Source organism: Scyliorhinus canicula, chromosome 7 (genome assembly GCF_902713615.1).
Source record: "Scyliorhinus canicula chromosome 7, sScyCan1.1, whole genome shotgun sequence".
In the NCBI taxonomy this organism is placed as follows: domain Eukaryota; kingdom Metazoa; phylum Chordata; class Chondrichthyes; order Carcharhiniformes; family Scyliorhinidae; genus Scyliorhinus; species Scyliorhinus canicula.
This window is the reverse complement of record NC_052152.1, coordinates 126,923,721-126,945,794: the sequence shown is the minus strand read 5'-3', so window position 1 is coordinate 126,945,794 and position 22,074 is coordinate 126,923,721. Positions and strand designations below refer to the sequence as shown.

At 51.4% G+C, this 22,074-nt stretch overlaps 1 protein-coding gene across 9 annotated transcripts in view; it reads right to left on the bottom strand.

Moving 5' to 3' along the window:
• LOC119969356 (phospholipid transfer protein) overlaps nt 1–22,074 on the bottom strand; it is a 268,237-nt gene that overhangs the window by 157,265 nt on the left and 88,898 nt on the right. Inside the window, exons 1-2 of one of the 9 annotated variants that reach the window (XM_038802886.1) lie at nt 13,177–13,324; nt 3,410–3,482 (exon numbers count right to left, since the gene is read on the bottom strand). The exons of 3 other annotated variants lie outside the window; for them this stretch is intronic. In XM_038802886.1, the coding sequence (XP_038658814.1) occupies nt 3,410–3,482; nt 13,177–13,178 (75 nt within the window). In that variant the 5' untranslated portion in view covers nt 13,179–13,324. 5 more of the 9 variants (XM_038802892.1, XM_038802895.1, XM_038802888.1 and 2 more) reach the window with 5 other exon arrangements.

Sequence of the window (22,074 nt, the reverse complement as noted above, 5' to 3'; positions counted from 1 at the left end):
GGGAGGAAGGGGTCGAGCGAGGGAACCGTGGTTTACCAAAGAAGTGGAATCTCTTGTTGAGAGGAAGAAGGAGGCCTATAAAAGATGAGGCGTAAAGTTTCAGTTGGGGCGCTTGGTAGTTACAGGGAAGCGAGGAAGGATCTAAAGAGAGAGCTAAGACGGGCAAGGAGAAGTCTTTGGCAGGTAGGATCAAGGAAAACCCAAAAGCTTTCTATAGGTATGTCAGGAATAAAAGAATGACTAGGGTAAGAGTAGGGCCAGTTAAAGACAGTGGTGGGAAGTTGTGTGTGGAGGCTGAGGAGATAAGCGAGATACTAAATGAATACTTTTCGTCAGTATTCACTCAGGAAAAAGATAATGTTGTGGAGGAGAATGCTGAGACCCAGGCTATTAGAATAGATGGCATTGAGGTGCGTAGGGAAGAAGTGTTGGCAATTCTGGACAAGGTGAAAATAGATAAGTCCCCGGGGCCTGATGGGATTTATCCTAGGATTCTCTAGGAAGCCAGGGAAGAGATTGCTGAGCCTTTGGCTTTCATTTTTATGTCATCATTGGCTACAGGAATAGTGCCAGAGGACTGGAGGATAGCAAATGTGGTCCCTTTGTTCAAGAAGGGGAGTAGAGATAACCCCGGTAACGATAGGCCGGTGAGCCTAACGTCTGTTGTGGGTAAAGTCTTGGAGAGGATTATAAGAGATACGATTTATAATCATCTAGATAGGAATAATATGATTAGGGATAGTCAGTATGGTTTTGTGAAGGGTAGGTCATGCCTCACAAACCTTATCGAGTTCTTTGACAAGGTGACTGAACAGGTAGACGGGGGTAGAGCAGTTGACGTGGTGTATATGGATTTCAGTAAAGCGTTTGATAAGGTTCCCCACGGTCGGCTATTGCAGAAAATACGGAGGCTGGGGATTGAGGGTGATTTAGAGATGTGGATCAGAAATTGGCTAGTTGAAAGAAGACAGAGGGTGGTGGTTGATGGCAAATGTTCAGAATGGAGTTCAGTTACGAGTGGCGTACCACAAGGATCTGTACTGGGACCGTTGCTGTTTGTCATTTTTATAAATGACCTAGAGGGCGCAGAAGGATGGGTGAGTAAATTTGCAGACGGCACTAAAGTCGGTGGAGTTGTAGACAGTGCGGAAGGATATTGCAGGTTACAGAGGGACATAGATAAGCTGCAGAGCTGGGCTGAGAGGTGGCAAATGGAGTTTAATGTAGAGAAGTGTGAGGTGATTCACTTTGGAAAGAATAACAGGAATGCGGAATATTTGGCTAATGGTAAAATTCTTGGTCGTGTGGATGAGCAGAGGGATCTCGGTGTCCATGTACATAGATCCCTGAAAGTTGCCACCCAGGTTGATAGGGTTGTGAAGAAGGCCTATGGTGTGTTGGCCTTTATTGGTAGAGGGATTGAGTTCCGGAGCCATGAGGTCATGTTGCAGTTGTACAAAACTCTAGTACGGCCGCATTTGGAGTATTGCGTACAGTTCTGGTCGCCTCATTATAGGAAGGACGTGGAAGTTTTGGAACGGGTGCAGAGGAGATTTACCAGGATGTTGCCTGGTATGGAGGGAAAATCTTATGAGGAAAGGTTGATGGACTGGAGGTTGTTTTCGTTAGAGAGAAGAAGGTTAAGAGGTGACTTAATAGAGGCATACAAAATGATCAGAGGGTTAGATAGGGTGGACAGTGAGAGCCTTCTCCCGCGGATGGAGGTGACTAGCACGAGGGGGCATAGCCTTAAATTGAGGGGTAATAGATATAGGACAGAGGTCAGAGGTAGGTTTTTTACGCAAAGAGTGGTGAGGCCATGGAATGCCCTACCTGCAACAGTAGTGCACTCGCCAACATTGAGGGCATTTAAAAGTTTATTGGATAAGCATATGGATGATAAGGGCATAGTGTAGGTTAGATGGCCTTTCGTTTTTGACTTCCCATGTCGGTGCAACATCGTGCCCATGTCAGTGCAACAAATTCCCCTAGGATCCCCATAATCTCTCCAATCTCCCCACAGCGGGTCAGAAATATACAAAAGCAGGTCATCCTCATATCGTGAGACCCTGTGCTCCACTCCCTCAACACCCCCCCCCCCACCCCTCCCCCACCCCTTATTATTCCTTGCCATTTTTGATGCCCTGCCAGTGGCTCCATGGCCAAGGCAAACAGCAGTGGGGAGAGTGGACATCCCTGCCTCGTCCCCCGGTGCAGGTTAAAATAATCCAAGCTCACTTGGTTCGCCCGCAATCTCGCCACCAGTGCCTGGTATAGCAACCAGACCCAAGCTACAAATCCCTGCCCAAACCCAAACCGCCCCAGGACCTCCCACAAATACCCCCACTCCACCCGATCAAAGGCTTCTCTACATGCATGGCGACCACCACCTCCACCTCTCTTTCACCTGAGGGCATCATTATCACATTTAACTCTTCTAATGTTCGCCGCCAAATGCCTCCCCTTCACAAACTCCATTTGGTCCTCCCCTATCATCCCGGCACACAATCCTCTATTCTCGAGGCCAAGATCATGAGCAGTAGCTTGGCATCAACATTTAGAAGGGAGAATGGCCTGTACGACCCGCATTGCTCCGGGTCCTTTTCCCGCTTCAGGATGAGAGAAATCGAGGCCTGTGACATCATCTGGGGGAGTACCCCTCACTCCCTAGCCTCATTAAACGCCCTTCCCAGCAAGGGCCCCAGCACTGCTGAAAACCTTTTATAGAACTCCACTGGGTACCCGTCCGGCCCCGGGGCCTTGCACGACTGCATAGCCTCCAGCCCCTCCACCACTTCAATCAGCCCAATTGCGGCCCGTAAACCCTCCACAAGCTCTTCTTCCACCCTCGGAAACTCCAGTCCCTCTAGAAACCATCTCATCCCCTCCACCCCGGCTGGGGGTTCTGACTCATATAACCTGCAGTTAAAATTCCTAAACACCCCGTTCACCCCCACCGGGTCGAAGATCGTATTACCCACTCTGTCCTTCATTTTCCCAAACTCCTTCACCGCCTCCCGCTTCCTTAGCTGGTGTGCCAGCATCCTACTCGCCTTCTCCCCATATTCGTACAACACCCCCCCCCCCTCGCCTTTCTTAGCTGCCCCACCGTCTTTCCTGTGGATAGCAACCCAAACCCATCTGCAGCTACCTCCTGTCTACCTGGAGAATCTCCTCCATCTAACCTAACCATCTGAGCCCGCTCTGCCGTCTCCCTGTGTGCCAGTATCGATATAAACTCGCCTCTCACCACTGCCTTCAACTCCTCCCATACCGTAGTTGCCGGAACCTCCCCGTATCGTTTACCTCTAGATACCTCCAAATGGCCTCCCTCACCTGCACACACCTCCTCCACCGCTATCAGCCCTACATCTAACCTCCCCTTCCCCCCCCCCCCACACTTACTCACCCGTAAGTCCACCCAGTGCAGGGCGTGATCAGATAGCACAATCGCCGAGTCCACCACCTCCGCCAGCAACGTCCTATCCATAACAAAAAAGTCAATTCGCGAGTACTCTTTTTGTACATGGCTCTTGGCCGCCCAAACCTCCGTGGATCCACCCCCCATTTGTTCCATAAACTCTTTTAGTCCCTTCGCTGCCGCCGACACCCTCCCTGTCCTCGAGTTTGACTGATCCAGCCTTGGATCTATAACCGTATTAAAGTCCCCCCCATAATTTGTGGGCAGCATGGTAGCACAAGTGGCTAGCGCTGTGGCTTCACAGCGCCAGGGTCCCAGGTTTGATTCCCCGCTGGGTCACTGTCTGTGCAGAGTCTGCACGATCTCCCCATGTCTGCGTGGGTTTCCTCCGGGTGCTCCGGTTTCCTCCCACAGTCCAAAGACGTGCAGGTTAAATGGATTGGCCATGATAAATTGCCATTAGTGTCCAAAGCAGGGGTGGGCAAACTACGGCCCGCGGGCCGCATGCGGCCCGCCAAAGGTATTTCTGCGGCCCACCAAGTCATTAAAAAAAAAAAAAAAAAAAAAATTTCTAAAAAAAATTTTTTTTTTTTTTTAAATTTTTTTTTTAAAAGGTTAATGGGTGGGGGGGCTGTTGGATTACTTACTGGCATAGGGTGGATACGTTGACTTGAGTAGGGTGATCATTGCTTGGCACAACGTCGAGGGCCGAAGGGCCTGTTCTGTGCTGTACTGTTCTATGTTCTATATGAGGCGCCCAGAATCATAACCGGGTGAAGTAATTATTTTACTTAATATACTATGCGGCCCTTTGTGAATTGTGAATTTCTGAATGCGGCCCTTGCACGGAAAAGTTTGCCCACCCCTGGTCCAAAGGTTAGGAGGGGTTATTGGGTTATGGGGATAGGGTGCAAGTGAGGGCTTAAGTGGGTAGATGCAGACTCGATGGGCCGAATGGCCTCCTTCTGCACTCATCAGCCGATGAGAGTCCAGATCAGGGATCTTCCCCAATACCCGCCTCATGAACTCTATGTCATCCCAGTTCGGAGCATAAATGTTCACCAGTACCACCGGCATCCCCTCCAACTTCCCACTTACCATAACATAACTTTCCCCCGAGTCCGCCACTACACTTCCCACTTTGAATGCCACCCCCTTGTTAATCAAAATCGCCACCTCCCTTGTTTTGGAATCTAGCCCTGAATGGAATACCTACCCGACCCACCCCTTCCTCAGCCTAGCTTATCCACCACCCTCAGGTGTGTCGCCTGTATCATTGCCACATCCCCATTTAAGCTTTTCAAATGTGCAAACATACAGACACTCTTGACTGGCCCAATCTACCCTCTCACGTTCCATTTGATCAGCCCTGTCAGGAGGCACCCTGCCGCCACCCCCCTCTTTCAACCAACCAACCATAATCCTTCTTGGGTCAGCCTCCAGCCTGTGTCCCACACCTCCTCAGGCCCACCCTCAGGCACCCACCATCATCGACCCTCCCCATGTCACCTTTTAACAACCTCTCCCCTGTCAGCAGCATCCCCCCTCCCCATAACAAAATAACAACCCCAACTCCCATCAACACACTAACCACCTGCTCTCACCCCTCTCCGCCTCCATGAGCTAGCGCGCCCAGCTAGCCTGGTAGCCCCCGTCCATGACACCTAGCATCCTACCCTCACTGATTCCCCTCCACCCTGCTCAGCCATCCTCCCAGTGCAAACTTTACAATCCCCACCAGACACAAATAAAGAGCAACCCACCATCCCCAATCAAGAACAAAACAAACCCAGAACAGACCAACGGCCCCTAACGCAGTGCAAAAGTGTTTATACTGTCATGTGAGAGTACCTTTAAGAAATCAGTGTTTAAGAAATGTACCTTTAAGAAATGGGTTTTTATCAGTGATGTCAGAGTGTGGGTGGAGCTGAGCTGTCTGTCATCTTTTTACTTTGTTTTAGGCTGTTTGCTGCAGCGTGTGTTTTAGTTTTGTTTTCAGTGTTGGAGCTGAAGCCAGACAGAGCAGGTGTACTGTTGATCTCTCTGCCCCTCATGATCTCTTGATCATTTGGTGAATTCAAAATTATAAATGTTTTCGGTAGTGTATGTAAACCTAATATGCTTCTGTTAAAAGGTGTTTCTTCTGTCTTCTGGATGTTGTTTGGGAAGTGATTAAGGATTACTTAGTGTTGTATTCTTTGGGGCTTGTATTTTAATTAATGGTTGTTAAGATGTTCACTGCATGTTTCAAAAAGTAGATTCTCGAACATCTGCACCACATATGCGGCGGGATCCGCTCCCTCGCTGCCCTCAGACAGGCAGACGATCCTGACATTCTGCCTGCGCGATCGATTCTCCAGATCCTCCACTTTCTACTGCAGCCTCCTTTGTTGATCTCGCATCAACCCCATCTCTGCAGTCATCGAGGCGAGCTGCTCCTCGTGCTCTCCCACCGCCTCCTCTACCTTCTGGATCAACTGGCCATGGGCCTCTAACCTCATCTCCATAGAGTTGATCCCCGCCTTTATTGGGTCCACCATCCTGGCCAGGTCCTCCAAGTTCTCCTTCCGCTGCTGGACAAATTTCTCGTGGAGGAAGTTCACTAACTGATCGGTAGACCACTGGGCGAGCAAGATCCGACCCTGACCCTCGGCCGTCTTCCCCGTGTCGCAGGCACCACACCAGCTTTTGACGATTGTTCTCTCCTTTTTCGACCACTTCTGGTCCACGAATCCATACGTCGGTGGGATAATCTCTTCTTCCAACCCTCCTGCACCTTTTACAATCTCTCAGCTCTGCCATTAGCTAGGGGAAAGGTCCAAAACGTCCACCACGAGCGGGAGCCACCAAATGTGCGACCACTTACACCATGCCCGCCACCGGATGTCCGTAAATAACATTTCGATGAAGACTTTAAGCTCTTGACTTGCGCTCTCCTTTTCCCCCACAACAGCTCCTGTCCAATAGCTTGTCCCCCACAACAGCTCCTGTCCAATAGCTTGTCCCCCACAACAGCTCCTGTCCAATAGCTTGTCCACCACAATAGCTTTTCCCCCACAACAGCTCCTGTCCAATAGCTTGTCCACCACAACAGCTTTTCCCCACAACAGCTTCTGTCCAATAGCTTGTCCACCACAACAGCTTTTCCCCACAACAGCTTCTGTCCAATAGCTTGTCCACCACAATAGCTTTTCCCCCACAACAGCTCCTGTCCAATAGCTTGTCCACCACAACAGCTCCTGTCCAATAGCTTGTCCCCCACAACAGCTCCTGTCCAATAGCTTGTCCACCACAATAGCTTTTCCCCCACAACAGCTCCTGTCCAATAGCTTGTCTCCCACAACAGCTCCTGTCCAATAGCTTGTCCCCCACAACAGCTCCTGTCCAATAGCTTGTCCACCACAATAGCTTTTCCCCCACAACAGTTTCTGTCCAATAGCTTGTCCACCACAATAGCTTTTCCCCCACAACAGCTCCTGTCCAATAGCTTGTCCCCCACAACAGCTTCTGTCCAATAGCTTGTCCACCACAATAGCTTTTCCCCCACAACAGCTTCTGTCCAATAGCTTGTCCACCACAACAGCTTTTCCCCCACAACAGCTCCTGTCCAATAGCTTGTCCACCACAACAGCTCCTGTCCAATAGCTTTTCCCCCACAACAGCTCCTGTCCAATAGCTTGTCCACCACAATAGCTTTTCCCCCACAACAGCTCCTGTCCAATAGCTTTTCCCCCACAACAGCTCCTGTCCAATAGCTTGTCCACCTTGCACAACTAATTGATGAGAATTGATTGTAATGTTCAGTAACAAGGCTTCGGGGGCCAGGAGGTGGGTTACTCACCGCAGGATTCATAGCCTCTGACCTGCCCTGGTAGCCACAGTGTTAATATAGCTAGTCCAGTTCAGTTTCTGTTCAATGGTAACTCCCAGGATGTTGATTGTGGGGGATTCAGCGATGGTAATGCCATTGAATGTTAAGAACGATGATTTTGTTCTCTCTTGTTGGAGATGGTCATTGGCTGACACTCGTATGTGCACAAATGTTACTTGTCACTGCTCGGCCCAAGCCTGGATATTACTCAGGTCGTGCTGCATTTGGACAAGGACTGCTTCAGTATAAAATGGTCGTAAATTGTGCTGAAGATTGTGCAGTCATCAGCGAATGTTCAGCACCATTCTGATGTTAATTAATACCCCGAGGAACTCCTGCAGTGATGTCTTGAGACTGAGATGATTGACCTTCAAAAACCACCATAATCATCTTCCTTTATGCCAGGTATGACTCCAACCAGCGGAGAGTTTTCCCCCTGATTCCCATTGACTCCAGTTTAGCTAGAGCTCTTTGATGCCATACTCGGTCAAATCCTGCCTTGATGTTAAGGGCAGTCACTCACACCTCACTTCTGGCATTCAGCTGTTTTGTCCATGTTTGAACCAAGGCTGTAATGTGATCAGGAGCTGAGTGAGACTGACCAAACTGAGCATCAACGAGCACATTATTGCTGAGTGAGTGCCACTTGATAGCTCTGTTCATGACCCCATCTGTCACTTCACTGATGGAGTGGTAATTGGCCAGGTTGGATTTGTCCCGTTTCTTGTCTTATGGACACACCTGGACAATTTTCCACATTGCCGGGTAGATGGCCAGTATTGTAGCTGTACAGGAACAGCTTGGCTAGGGGCATGACAAGTTCTGGAGCACAAGCCTTCAGTCCTATTGCCATAATATTGTCAGGGCCCATAGCCTTTGCAGCATAGAGTGCCTTCAGCTGTTTCTTGATATCATGTGGAGTGAAGACTGACGTCTGTGATACTGGGGACCCCTGGAGGAGACCGAGATGGATCATCAACTCTGGACCTCTTGCTGAAGATTGTTGCGAATTTCTCAGCCTTGTCTTTTGCAAAGATGTGCTGGGCTCACCCATTACTGAGGATGGGGATATTTGCGGAGCCTCCTCCTCCGGTGAGTTATTTAATTGTCCACCACCATTCATGACTGGATGTGGCAGGACAGAAGAGCTTAGATCTGATCTTTTGCTTGTGGGATCACTTAGTTCTGTCTATCACATGCTACTTGGCACATCAAATTAGTCCTGTATTTTAGCTTCACCAGGCTGACACTTCATTTTTCAGTCTGCCTGGTGCTGCTCCTGGCATGCTCTCCTGCACTCTTCCTTGAACCAAGATTGATCCCCTGGGTTTGTGGCAATGGTAAAGTTCAGGATATGCCAGACCATGAGGTTTCAGATTGTGATTGAACACAATTCTGCTGCTGCTGATGGCGCACAGCGCCTCATGGATACCCAGTCTTGAGTTATTAGATCTGTTCTGAATCTATCCCATTTGGCACGGTGATAGTGTCACATAATAGAATCATGTCTGGCCGAGGTCACTGCGTTCCTGGTCCCGTCATCCCAGTCAATTGTTTCCTGATCTGGCAGTCACACATCAGTGTGACCCTATCTGTCCTGTCTATCCCAGGTCGCTTTCTGGCCCGGGTCAAATGAGCCTGGTCCACTTTGTCTAACCTGGGTCAGCCTATATCCCAAGTCAGTGCCTTATTCAAAGAGAAACTATTTTTAGATGACTGAATCATTGAGTATAGAGATCAATTGGAGGCAAAGCCTTGTGCAGTCTGGCTCCTCAATGTATATATTTGGCATCCTACTCAGTAAAGAGAGCTAACGATTAATTTATCTCATGTCAGAAATGAAATCTGTTGCTGGTCTCTGCTGAGATTCCAGTCATCTCTATCAGGAGCTGTGAGATTTAATAACAGGCCTGAGATTGAGTACAGTGTTCACACAGTGTTCCAAAAATCAGCTCACTGCCACCAAATCCTTCATCCCTCATGTAGCCCGCCCTGTCAACAAACAATACACTGCACAATTAACAGCTCGAGAATAGATGAGAAAATCATACTTATCTGCGGGAATGGTGTCAGCCTGTTCTCTCCTGCAAGAAGGCTCAGTTTCCAGAGGGCTGTGTATTCAGAGAGCTCAAAGACTGAACAGCAGGGGTTGATTCTGAGTACCAATCACGAGATGGTGTCACTCACTGACCCCACAGTCTTGGCTGCACTTTCACTAACCTTCAGCTATCCAATGACCTGTGACCTGCCTCCCCTCCCCTCTCCGCATACTGGAACCAATGACATGCCATCATCCTGTTTTTTGGGTAAACAGTGAACGGGGTCACTGAGAGTCCTGTGTTACACACACACTGTACCATCAAACGGAGAGGCTGGGAATAGAAAGACTGAAGAAAGAGAGGGTTTGTTCTCAGAAAAGCTCTGAGTAGAATTATAAAAATGAGTTAGGAGCCAAGGATTAGTTCACAGTTTGGTGTTCTCTGGAAATATCAAATCTTGGTCTAGATGTGTAACTGAAAGAAATAATCAGAAAGCTGGCTGCTGACTGATTAATCCGTCATGTGACCTCCAACTTCACAGTCTCTCCGTTGCTAAACCCACACATCAAACACTTTCATCCACCAATCAGATTCTTTGTTAAACTATTGGATGATTCTTGACTCTCAGCCAAGAACCCCCTCATCTCATCTCAACAACCTTCTTCACAAAGAGCCTGTGCACATGGGATGCTGTCCTGTCCACGAGGGGCCTCGTACGGTGTACGCGGGGCCAACCCTGTGCTGGCGGGGCCCCATCCTGTGCACACTTGAGACTGTGCGGAGTCTGCATGTTCTCTCCGTGTCTGCATGGGTGTCCTCCGGGTGTTCCGGTTTCCTCCCACAGTCCAAAGATGTGCAGATTAGGTGGATTGGCCGTGATAAATTGCCCTTAGTGACCAAAAAGGTTAGGAGGGGTTATTCGGTTACGGAAATGTGGAAGTGGGGGCATAAGTGGGTCGGTGCAGACTCGATGGGCCGAATTGCCTCCTTCTGCACTGTATGTTCTATGTTCTCTTGCCCTAGAACAATTAACTGTTCATAGTCAGTCTAATTCTGTACGCACTGAGGCCTATCTGCGCATGTTTGGTCCTGTTTATACATTCTACAATTGGCCCACAACTGAGCCCTGTCCTGTATACACAGAGACTTGGCAAGTTCTCCAGGTTTTTAAAATTCCCTTTATTATTGTGTATGCGAGTTCCTTGCAGCATTCAGCGATGTCAATGAGGAGCCCCAGTTGATGATGAATAGCCCAGATCAATTTTTGAGTTAGTCCCAATGTATTGAGAGATCTGGGATTCAAGGAAGCTGAATTTATTTTGTTTTCCCAGCAATGAGCAGCCTCATGTGATATAGCTTTTATCCAGGAATTCCTGGCTGCAGACCAGGGCATGTTTGGACAGAGCCCTGTGGGATATTCTCAACAGCCTTTCAAATCAAACCAAATTAAAAGATATTTAACAATTACTCTGGAAATAGAATGTCTTGAGCGATGTGAACCAATAACTTGATTCTTCTAATAGGAGGTTATTGTGTCATGCCTGACCTCCAAATATCCATGAGACGTTCCTGCCCACTAATTTTCTTCCTCATTTTCCTTTTTTTACAATTCATTTGCGGGATATGGGCGTCACTGGTTAGGCCAGCATTTATTTCCCATCCCAAGTTGCCCTTCAGAAGGTGGTGGTGAATTGCCTTCTTGAACTGTTGCAGTCCTTGAAATGTAGGTACACCTACTGTGTTGTTAGGGAGGGAGTTCCTTCCAGGATGTTACCCCAGCGACAGTGAAGCAACATTGATATATTTCCAAGTCAGGGTGGTGAGTGACTTGGTGGGGAACCTTCAGGTGGTGGGGTTCCCAGGTATCTGCTGCTCTTGCCCTTCTAGATGGTAGTAGTTGTATGTTTGGAAGGTGCTGTCTAAGGAACCTTAGCGGGCTACTGAAGTGCATCTTGTAGATGGCACACATGGTTGCCATTGTCCGTCTGTGGTGGAGGGTTTGAATGTTTGTGAAAGGGGGAGCAATCAAGCGGGGTTGCTTTGTCCTGGATGGTGTCAAGCTTCTTGAGTGTTGTAGGAGCTGCACTCATCCAGGCAAGTGGAGAGTGTTCCATTACACTCCTAACTTGCGCCTTGTAGATGGTGGACAGGCTTGGGGGGGGGGGGGGGGGGGGGTTAGGAGGGGAGTTCCTCGCCATAGGATTCCTAGCCTTTGACCTGCCCTGATAGCCTCAGTATTAATATGGCTAGTCCAGTTCAGTTTCTGATCAATGGTAAACCCCAGGAGTGGCCCAATTCTGTTCCTATGTCTCATGGTCTTATGGAATGGTGCTGAACATTGTGCAGTCACCTGCGAACATCCCCACTTCTGACCTTACGCTGGAAAGGAGGTCATTGGTGAAGCAGCGGAAGATGGCAGTGTGGAAGGGGGGCGCGGTTGTCCCGCTGTGACATGCGGGGGGTGGAGAGCGCGGTCCAACCATGAACTGGGGGTGCCGTTCGTCCGTGATTGGTGAATGGTTCATAGAATCATAAAATTTACAGTGCAGAAGGAGGCCATTCGGCCCATCGAGTCTACACCGGCCCTTGGAAAGAGCACCCTACTTAAGCCCACAACTCCACCCTTTCCCTGTAACCCAGTAACCCCACCTAACTTTTTGGGACACTAAGGGCAATTTAGCATGGCCAATCCACATAACCTGCACATTTTTGGACTATGGGAGGAAACCGGAGCACCCGGAGGAAACCCACGCAGACATGGGGAGAATGTGCAGACTCCGCCCAGATAGTGACCCAAGCCGAGAATCGATCCTGGAACCCTGGAGCTGTGAAGCAACAGTGCTAACCACTGTGCCACCATTTACAGGTAACCTCCGCACCATCTCTCCCATTACCACTGAGCACACGGAGCATGACAACCTCTGAGCTCACTTCATCTATAAAACTATTGATTCAATTTTCTTTCAGCAAAAATCAGCAAATCTAGTTTATAATGTAGATATATATTTACAGTAGTATAGTTATAATCTCAAAATGGCAAAATAATAACCCATAAGGCTAACGTATCATTTCAAAAATAGTCTTTAAATATATACTATTTAATTTTGAATTCTTTCCCACTCTGAGTCCATGTTGAACTAAATTACTTCACACAAATTTTAAACCAATTTTTCTTTCAAACTGATTTTCTTTCAGGAAATCTGCAGGTTTAATCCTCTGTTTAAGCACCACTGCCCTTTTTGTATCTCAGAGACACGCTCCTGGAATTTGGTGCTTTTTGCCAGTCGGCAACAAAGAGGGTGCTGGGTTGAAAGAACTGAACTGTTTGAAAGTCTGGATCTACCTGACAGTTTTTGGGTTAATTTAACCAGTTTCATGGTCTGAACTTGCCGGCAGGCACCAAAGAAACACTTATGAGTTTCATTTAAAAGCTGATTAGACACAATTAGAGCACTAAGTGTGAGTTCCTCATACCCACTTCCCCAGGCGGTGACTGACACACAGTGACAGCATCTAGAATGGCTCTGGGATCGAGGGTGAGGGTGAACTGTTTCCCGGACATGGCACTGGAGCCCCAGATATGGAGGGATTTCCTATGTGACAGGATGGAAGGAATTCACCTCGTCAGATCACCCATACCCCTCGCCTTGTCCCTCTCACTCACCTTGCCAACAGCACCCAGCGTACCACTTCCCCTTCCTACGCCTCTCCTTGCGGAGTCTGCTGCTGTTTTACCCAACCTCAGCTGCAACTTCCATTCCTCATCCAGATCAAGGGATGAACTAGTAACATGTTGGTGATCGAACACCCTCCAGGTATCCACTAAGGTGCAGTAACACACTTACATTTACTGAGTGAATTTACTGAGTGAATTCCTCAGGAGAATTTCCAGAATAAACGTTGCTCCAGTGTTGGTGATATTTCTCTCAGAAACCCTCCCGATGTGTTTGTGACGTCCTCAGTACAGCTCCAGCGACAAGTGAATCAGAAATAATGAGCATCCCTTTAAGTAATGTTTGAAATCCACATCAACACCACATTTAGACCCAATCAGCTGCTCGCTGTTAGGAGAGGTTGTCAGTGGAAACATCACCAAACTGACATGCTGCCTCTTTAATGAGCATTTTAACTTGCAATCAGCTCATTAATGATGTTCTTGCACAGGCCTCCACTCCTCTCCCACAATAACACCTTACAATAAACACAGATTACACCAGACTCTCAGCTCCAGACTTCATTATGGTCCCCTTTTCACCTCTTCAGTGCCGAAAATATTCAGTGAATTCACCCTTCCCTGTTTTCAAGTATCAGTCTATTCAAATTGTTACTAAAATATGGATGTAGATTAGGATGAGGGTTTGTATGGGTTACTGTATAATTCTATACAGTCAATGTCAACTGTGGAGTGGGTGTTCCTGCAACCTCAAAGGTCAAATGGGCCTTGAGAGTTATTGGCAGAGAGTTATTCTGGGTGAAAGGAGGCATATTGTACGCCTCCAGGGCAGACATGACCCAGGTAATTACCTCAGCCTGAAGTCACAAACATCTGCCCGTCACCTATATGCCAAGATATAAAGCCAGTCCATTTCTAACAGGAGATCAGAGGGGGTTATCGACACATATCCTGCTCCTGGTCCCAGGTGAGGTGGGACAGCATTCCAGGAGGAACTCCAGCTCATCCAGGATTCGCCCACGCCCTGCAGACTTTGGCGGGGATGGGTGGTGTGGTGTGGGAGAGGGGGAGGGGGTGTAGGGGAGGGTGGTGGGGGAGAGGGAGATGGGTGGATGGTGCGGTATGGAAGAGTGGTGGTGGGAGAGGGGGAGAGTGGTGTGGGGGAGCAGGGAAGGAGTGGGAGGATGTAAATGGTGTAGTGTGGGAGAGGGGGTGGTGTAGTATGGAGGGGGAGGGAGTGGATGGTGTGGGAATGGGGTGGTGGGAGAGAGGGTGGGTGGTGTAGTGTTGGAGGGGGAGGGTGTGGATGGTGTGGGAAAGGGGGTGGTGGGAGAGAGGGTGGGTGGTGTAGTGTTGGAGGGGAAGAGAATGGATGGTGTGGGAAAGGGGGTGGTGGGAATGTGGGGGGAGGGAGGTGTTTATTTTAAAGTTAGTTACAGGATGTCGGTGTAGCTGGTTAGGTCAGCATTTATTACCCATATCTAGTTGCCCTTCAGAAGTGGTGGTAAACTGCCTTCTTGAACCGCTGCAATTCCTGAGGTGTAGGTACACCCACTGTGCTGTCAGGGAGAGGATTCCAGAAATTAAACCCAGCGACAGTGAAGGAACAGCAGTATATTTCCAAGTAGGGATCGTGACTAACTTGGAGAGGAACCTCCAGGTGGTAGGCTTTCCTGGTATCTGCATGTCTTGTCCTGCTAGATGTAGTGGTCATGGATTTAGAAGGTGTTGTCTAAGGAACCTTGGTACACATGGCTGCCACTGTTAGTTGGTGGTGGAGGGTAGTGCGGAATACCATCCATTGTGGGCAAATCTGCATTTCAGAACAAGACAGCTAGTTTCAATCTAATATGCACTGCCGTGATCTATCCAAGGCTTTGGAATCTAACCCCTTTGTCTTGGAGATCTCGGGCGAGTGCCGTTCAGTGCTAGTCCCCACAAATGAGTGCCCAGGTGACACTCATAGGGGCACTGCCAGGCTGGCAATGCCAAGTGCCATTTTTCACATGATGAGATTGTGGTGGGGGTGTGCTGTGACGGTGCAGGGGGGCCTGAAGATTGGGGTTGGGGTTTGTCTTTACTATTGTTGGGGGAGAAGAGTTCCGGCGAGTGGAGCAGTGATCAGAGGCTGGATTCTCCGTTTCTCAGACGAAGTGCTGACGCAGGGTCGGAGAATCCCCAGTGGGGGTGGGAAGTGAGTTCCGCCCCGCCGCCCCAACGGCAGCTGCCCTATTCTCCAGCGCCGTTTTTCGGGGGCTGGCGGGATTCCCACCACACCGGTTGGGGGCCGCTGCCGATTTTCCGGGCCCCGATGTGTCGAGTGGCCGTAAAGTTTTGCCTAGTCCCACCGGTGTGAATTATTCACCTCACACACGGCAGGACCTGGCAGGTAAGTGTGCGGGGGCAGTCCTGGGGTGGGGGGGGGGGGGGCGCGTGGGGTGGCCCCCACAGTGGCCTGGCCTGCGATCAGGGCCTACCAATCTGTGGGTGGGCGGCCGGGTTCCGTGGGGGGGCTTCGTTCCTCTGTGCCGGGCCACTGTAAGGCTCCGCCATATTGCCCAGGAGCCGGCGGGGAGAAGGGAGCCCCCGCGCATGCGCAGTAATACGCCGGCCAGTCTGCGCATGCACGGAAATACATGCATGCGAGAACTCGTGCCGGCACTTTACAGCCAGCTGGAGCTGTGTGGTCCACTCCGGTGTCAACCTTGCCCCGGAGAAATTGGAGAATTCCTCACTTTCGGGGGCTGGTTGTGCCGGAGTGGTTGGTGCCGGTTTTCCCACCGGCGTGGGGAAAGAGCCCCATTTTCAGAGAATCCCACCCGTGGACTTTTACGACAGCAAAACCGGCGCAACGATTCACCAACTCCAAAGGGGCTATCACCACCGTCACGTAAAACGCCACCGTTTGCGAGTGAAACAGCGCCGGATTCGCCGGTTCCATGATATCAAAGATGTCATAGAACAGACAGTGCAGAAGGAGGCCATTCGGCCCATTGAGTCACTTAAGCCCTCACTGCCACCCTAACCCCAAAACCCAACAACCCCATCTAACCTATCTAACCTTTTTTTTGGACACTAAGGGCAATTTCGCATGGCCAATCCACCTAACCTGCACATCTTTGGACTGTGGGAGGAAACCGGAGCACCCGAAGGAAACCCACGCAGACACGGGGAGGACGTGCAGACTCCACACAGACAGTGACCCAAGCCGGGAATCGAACCTGGGGCCCTGGAACTGTGAAGTCACAGTGCTATCCACTTGTGCTACTGTGCCGCCATGTGATTACCGTACAGCTGCAGCCGCACTTAAGCGATTCATCCCCCCCATACATGGCTGGAAGGAGAATAGCGCCGCGGTTCCAGGACACAGGGCTCGACACCCTTCTGGATGTTGTGAAGGAGAGGCGGGTGATCCTGTACCCTGGCCCAGCAGGATCGCCGGCAGGCGCCACCGTTCGCCGTGCCTGAGCGCAGGTGGCAGGTGCCGTCAGCTCCATTGGCGAAGTCGCCCGGACTGCCATCCATTGCAGAAAGAAACTGCACAACCTCCTCAGGGCGGCCAGGGTGAGTAGGCAGCGCTGTGCCCCTGGCACCAACCCCCACACACATGTTTCCTGGACCCCCAGCCTGACCCACATGCCTGCACCCGTCAGCCATAATGACCGGGTGCCCTGACCACTGATGCCATCATCTACCCAACCCCTGTGCTGCATGCCCCGGACTACCTAACAGTGTCTTTGTTTGTGTTTGCATTTCCGACCCCGCCCCCCGCCAGGACAAGGCCACGCACAACGCCGGGAGCGAGAGAAGACCAGAGGGGGACTACCAGACCTGCGCCCCTCACCATGCCCAAGCAGAGGGCACTGGACGGCGGCCCGGAGGAAAGGGCGAGGAGGTGAGACCCTGCTTAGTTGCAGATCCTCATGACACTTGTGGGCAACACCACCCACCCAGAATCCTCAAACCGTTCCTCATACGACAAGTTCTTTATTCCAAGGATTATTCTCGTGTACCTCCTCTGGATCCTATCCTAGGCCAGCACATCCTGCTTTAGATACCGGGCCCAAAACTACTCATGGGGTCTGACCAGAACCTTGTACAACTTCAAAAGTTCATCCCTGGTCTTGTATTCTAGCCCTCTTGACATGAATGCTAACATTGCATTTGCCTTCTTAACTGCCAACTGAACCTGCACGAACCTGCACGTTAACCTTAAGAGAATCGTGAACAAGGACACCCAAGTCCCTTGGTGTTTCTGATTTCCGAAGCAGTTACCCATTTAGAAAATAGTCTATGCCTAAATTCCTCTTTCCAAACTGCATAACCTCACACTTTTCCACATTGAGACTGGGTGTACTAGTGCATGAGTCACAGAAAGTTGGTTTACAGGTGCAGCAGGTGATTAAGAAGGCAAATGGAATTTTGTCCTTCATTGCTAGAGGGATGGAGTTTAAGACTAGGGAGGTTATGTTGCAATTGTATAAGGTGTTAGTGCGGCCACACCTGGAGTTTTGTGTTCAGTTTTGGTCTCCTTACTTGAGAAAGGACGTACTGGTGCTGGAGGGTGTGCAGAGGAGCTTCACTAGGTTAATCCCAGAGCTGAAGGGGTTGGATTATGAGGAGAGGTTGAGTAGACTGGGGCTGTACTCATTGGAATTTAGAAGGATGAGGGGGGATCTTATAGAAACATATAAAATTATGAAGGGAATAGATAGGATAGATGCGGGCAGGCTGTTTCCACTGGTGGGTAAAAGCAGAACTAGGGGGCATAGCCTCAAAATAAAGGGAAGTAGATTTAGGACTGAGTTTAGGAGGAACATCTTCACCCAAAGGGTTGTGAATCTATGGAATTCCTTGCCCAGTGAAGCAGTTGAGTCTCCTTCATTAAATGTTTTTAAGATAAAGATAGATAGTTTTTTGAAGAATAAAGGGATTAAGGGTTACGGTGTTCGGGCCGGAAAGTGGAGCTGAGTCCACAAAAGATCAGCCATGATCTAATTGAATGGCGGAGCAGGCTCAAGGGGCCAGATGGCCTACTCCTGCTCCTAGTTCTTATGTTCTTTTGTATTTAATTTGCCACTTTATTGCCCACTCTCCTAGCCTGTCCAAATTCTTCTGCAGCCCTCTTGCTTCCTCAATACTAACGATCCCTCTACAGATCTTTGCATCATCTGCAAACTTAGCAACAGTGCCTTCAGTTCCTTCTTCCAGATTATTAATGTATATTTTGAAAAGACCCCTGAGGAACACATGTAGTCACCTGCTGCCATCCTGAAAAAGACCCCTTTATCCCCACTCTCTGCCTTCGGCCAGTCAGCCAATCCTCTATCCATGCCATACCCTTAACACCATGGGCTTTTAACTTGGCTCTTACAGGACCGGCTGGAGATAGGCTCAGTCCATCCAGAGGCCCTAGCCCCCAGCCAGTGCCAGAGTCAGTGCCACCCAGACGGTACAGCACCGATGGGGAGAGCAGCCTGAACACCAACCCTCTACCCGAGACCCAGGACACCCCAGAGTTCGGGTCGGAGGAGGACACCGACTTTCCGTCACCGCTGTCTCCAACACCCTCCCCCATCTCAGAGACTATCACTTCGGTTGGGCACATTAGTGAGGAGGCTCCTGGGTGGTGAGCACCACACAGTTGGTTCAGTACAGCAGGTGGAGGTAGGAGCAGCCGAGGGGCCGGATGGTCAGAGGGTAGGCTGGCCCCAGGAACCAGCTGCCGCCCAGACAGGTCCCAGGCTTCTGGAACATCCAGTCCCAGCCACAGTGCAGGTGCAGTCAGAGACCCAGGGACTACAGGAGGAGATGACAGCTGGCTTCCAGCACCTGCGAGTGCAGTTGTAGAAGTCCATCCGCGTGCGGGTGTAGGAGGTGGTGCCAGTCATGCTGCCACCCAGTCCGAAACCGCACGGGTGGCATCCGCAGTGGAGGCAATGGGGGCAACGGTGTTGGATATGGATCAGAATGTGCAAGGCCTGGGGCATACTGTGCAGGTGGGGGGCGAGGCCCAGGACAGGGCTGACCACTCACAGGCAGCCATGTGCCAGAGCCACCTGGACATTTCAGTGGTGCTCCTCAGTGAGGCCCAGTCACAGAAGGCCATGGCTGAGAGTGTCGGCGCCAATGTCCAGATGCAGGCCGGCGTGGTGCAGACACAGAGGGAGGTGACCCAGTCCCAGAGGGTCGTGGCCAAGTCACTGGCTAATGTGGCACAGACCCTCAGTGTGGTGGCACAGTCGCAACATGATGTGGTGCACTCCCAGATGTAGATGCTCCACTGCCAGTGCTCCATGGTCACGAACGAGCAGACCCTTGTTGAGCCCAGAGCAGGCCTCCAGTACTGGCAGTGCCAGGTGGTGGGGGCGCCTCAGGGGATGGCTCCGCTTGTACCCCGTACGCTGGGAGTAGCCCAGGGGCCAAGGGGCAACCCGAGGGAGGAGGTGGTGCTGGGGCCCATGCCGGTGGCTCTGCGGGGAGGTGCGGAACAACGCAGCACCTCGGACCCCCGCCCCCGAGACTTCCGCCCCCCACTCCTCCGGTCCCTGGTGCATCTGGTGGGCAGCGGGCGGAACAGGGCGGCACGATGTCACCCGGGACACCCGAGCAGCAGCAGGGTCCATCCAGGCCGGGGGGGGAGGAGACGTGCGTCAACAGGGACCCTCGTCGCAGGGCAGGAGTCACAGCAGTCTGCCTCCACTCCTGCTGTATCGTCTGGGGAACTACTTAGGCATAGTGCTAGTAAGGTCAGAAAGTTAGACACCAGTTGGGGCACAGGTGCAGGGCACAGTTTAGTTATAGGAGCTAGGGCACAGACTGTATGCCCTATACACGGGGCAGCACGGTAGCATTGTGGTTAGCACAATTGCTTCACAGCTCCAGGGTCCTTGGGTCATTGGCTGTGTGGAGTCTGCACGTTCTCCCTGTGTCTGCGTGGGTTTCCTCCGGGTGCTCCGGTTTCCTCCCACAGTCCAAAGATGTGCAAGTTAGGTGGATTGGCCATGCTAAATTGCCCATAGTGTCCAAAATTGCCCTTAGTGTTGGGTGGGGTTACTGGGTTATGGGGATAGAGTGTAGGTGTGGACCTTGGGTCGGGTGTTCTTTCCAAGAGTTGGTGCAGACTCGATGGGCCAAATGGCCTCCTTCTGCACTGTAAATTCTATGTACCTCTTCACATTAAACACATGTTCACACCGTTCAAACCTGCCTCTGTGCTCTGTCTGATGGGTGTGGGGGTGGGGCGGTCAGAGCTGGCCACTGGGAGTGAGGAGTGGGGGACGAGTGAAGGCCCAGTGGGTGGATCTGTTACCCACCCCCCGACCAGCCCCAGCACCCCCTCCCCAGGGATTCGGCGGGACCGTGTGATGGATATATTGTGGAGGACGCAGCAGACCACCACGATGAGGGCGGCCCTCCTGGCCTCGTACTGGAGGGTCACCCCAGGGCGATCCAGGCACCTGAAGCGCATCTTCAGGATCCCGAAGCACCTCTCGACCACATATCTGGTCGCACAATGGGCAGGGTTGTAGCGGGTCTCCACGTCGGTCTGTGGCCTCCGTATAGGCGTCAAGAGCCAAGGCTGCAACGGGCAACCCCTGTCGCCCAGCAACCAGCCCCGCAGCCGGGGGGGGGGGGGGGGGGGGGGGGGGGAGTGGGGCATGCACACTGCCCGGGTATTGGGCGCAGATGTGCATAGTGCGAATCTGATGGTCACAGACCACCTATCTGTTCGTCGAATGGTACCCCTTCCTGTTCGTGAACAGCAGCCTGTTATCCGACGGCGGCCATGGGCCATGCATCCCACCTATCACCCCCTGGCCCCTGCTTATGCTGCTTGCAGGGCTTCATGCAGGGCTGCAGCCATGACCACGGAGGCCAGCATCACAAGTTGATGACCGAAAGCCATTATTTTCTGCAGGGGGTGAAAGGAAAACCTGTTATCATGGCGCATACATCAGGGCTACACGGTGGCCCCAGTTGGCACCGTGGGCCCCACCCATGCATGTCCCCCACCACCCCACCCCTGCCCCGTCAGTGCCCCCGATCCTGACGCCTGTCCATGCTGCCAGGGGCACCGTTGGCTGGCACTGCCCTCACTGGGGGCTGCCATCTGTGTGGCCCTGGGTGATTCCCCGGTGGGTGGCTGCCGGTTGGGTGGAGGTGGTGAGGGGGGTGCCCTACCATACGGCCGTTGTCATTGCGTGCACCCAGGGGCCGGGGTGGGTGGCCAGCAAGGTGGTCACCATAATGGCGGTCTGTGCCTGGTCATTGCCCCTGTCCTGTTGCAGGGCTCCCCGGCTGCCCAGCCTGTTCCACGCCCCTTCATCTCCCCTCCTTTGGCCCCGGCAGGGCCCCGCCCCCACCGGTGTCCGAGCCGGCAGCCCGCAGTCACCCCATGCCACTTCCTACCTCCTCTCTCTGCCACCGCAGCCAGGATGCCAGTTTAAATTTTAAAAAGCACATTAGAAACACGCCATTGGGAAATCGGCCCATCCGAGGTGCTGAATCGCTGAGACCCCGGAGAATCAGTCGTCAGGCCCACTAATGATCTGCCTATTGTCCTTTCAGGTCGCGATTACATTGTTTATGGTGGGGTGGAGAATCCCGATTTGGCGTCAAACCGACGTCTAGCTCGATTTCGGCATCTGAAGCTATTCTCCGCCCGATCACATATTGTAATTTTGCCGTCGGCTAACGGAGAATCCAGCCCCAGGACTATGTGCTGCCTCGTCGGGGTGTTCCCTGCCGAGGCCCCCAATCTATCCGAATGGGAACAGTCCTATCTGATAGCATTGGGTTTCTTAGCACTCCGAGCCCTGGGATACACCTGGCTAAACCCGTTTGTCATGGAACTCCGTTCCCATTTGGGTAGATCACGCCCAGAATCTTCATATGACTCTTTCACGTTTCTCCTGAGTTTGCTCTCAGAATATCCAGCACATCGCTCGTTCCTATTCCGAGAGAAGGACGAGCCCTGGGACTCTCAGATCAGCGAGGATCTAATTAAACAACAGAATAGGCTCGAGGGGCTCAATGCCTTCCTAATGTTCCTTTGCATAAAAACCAT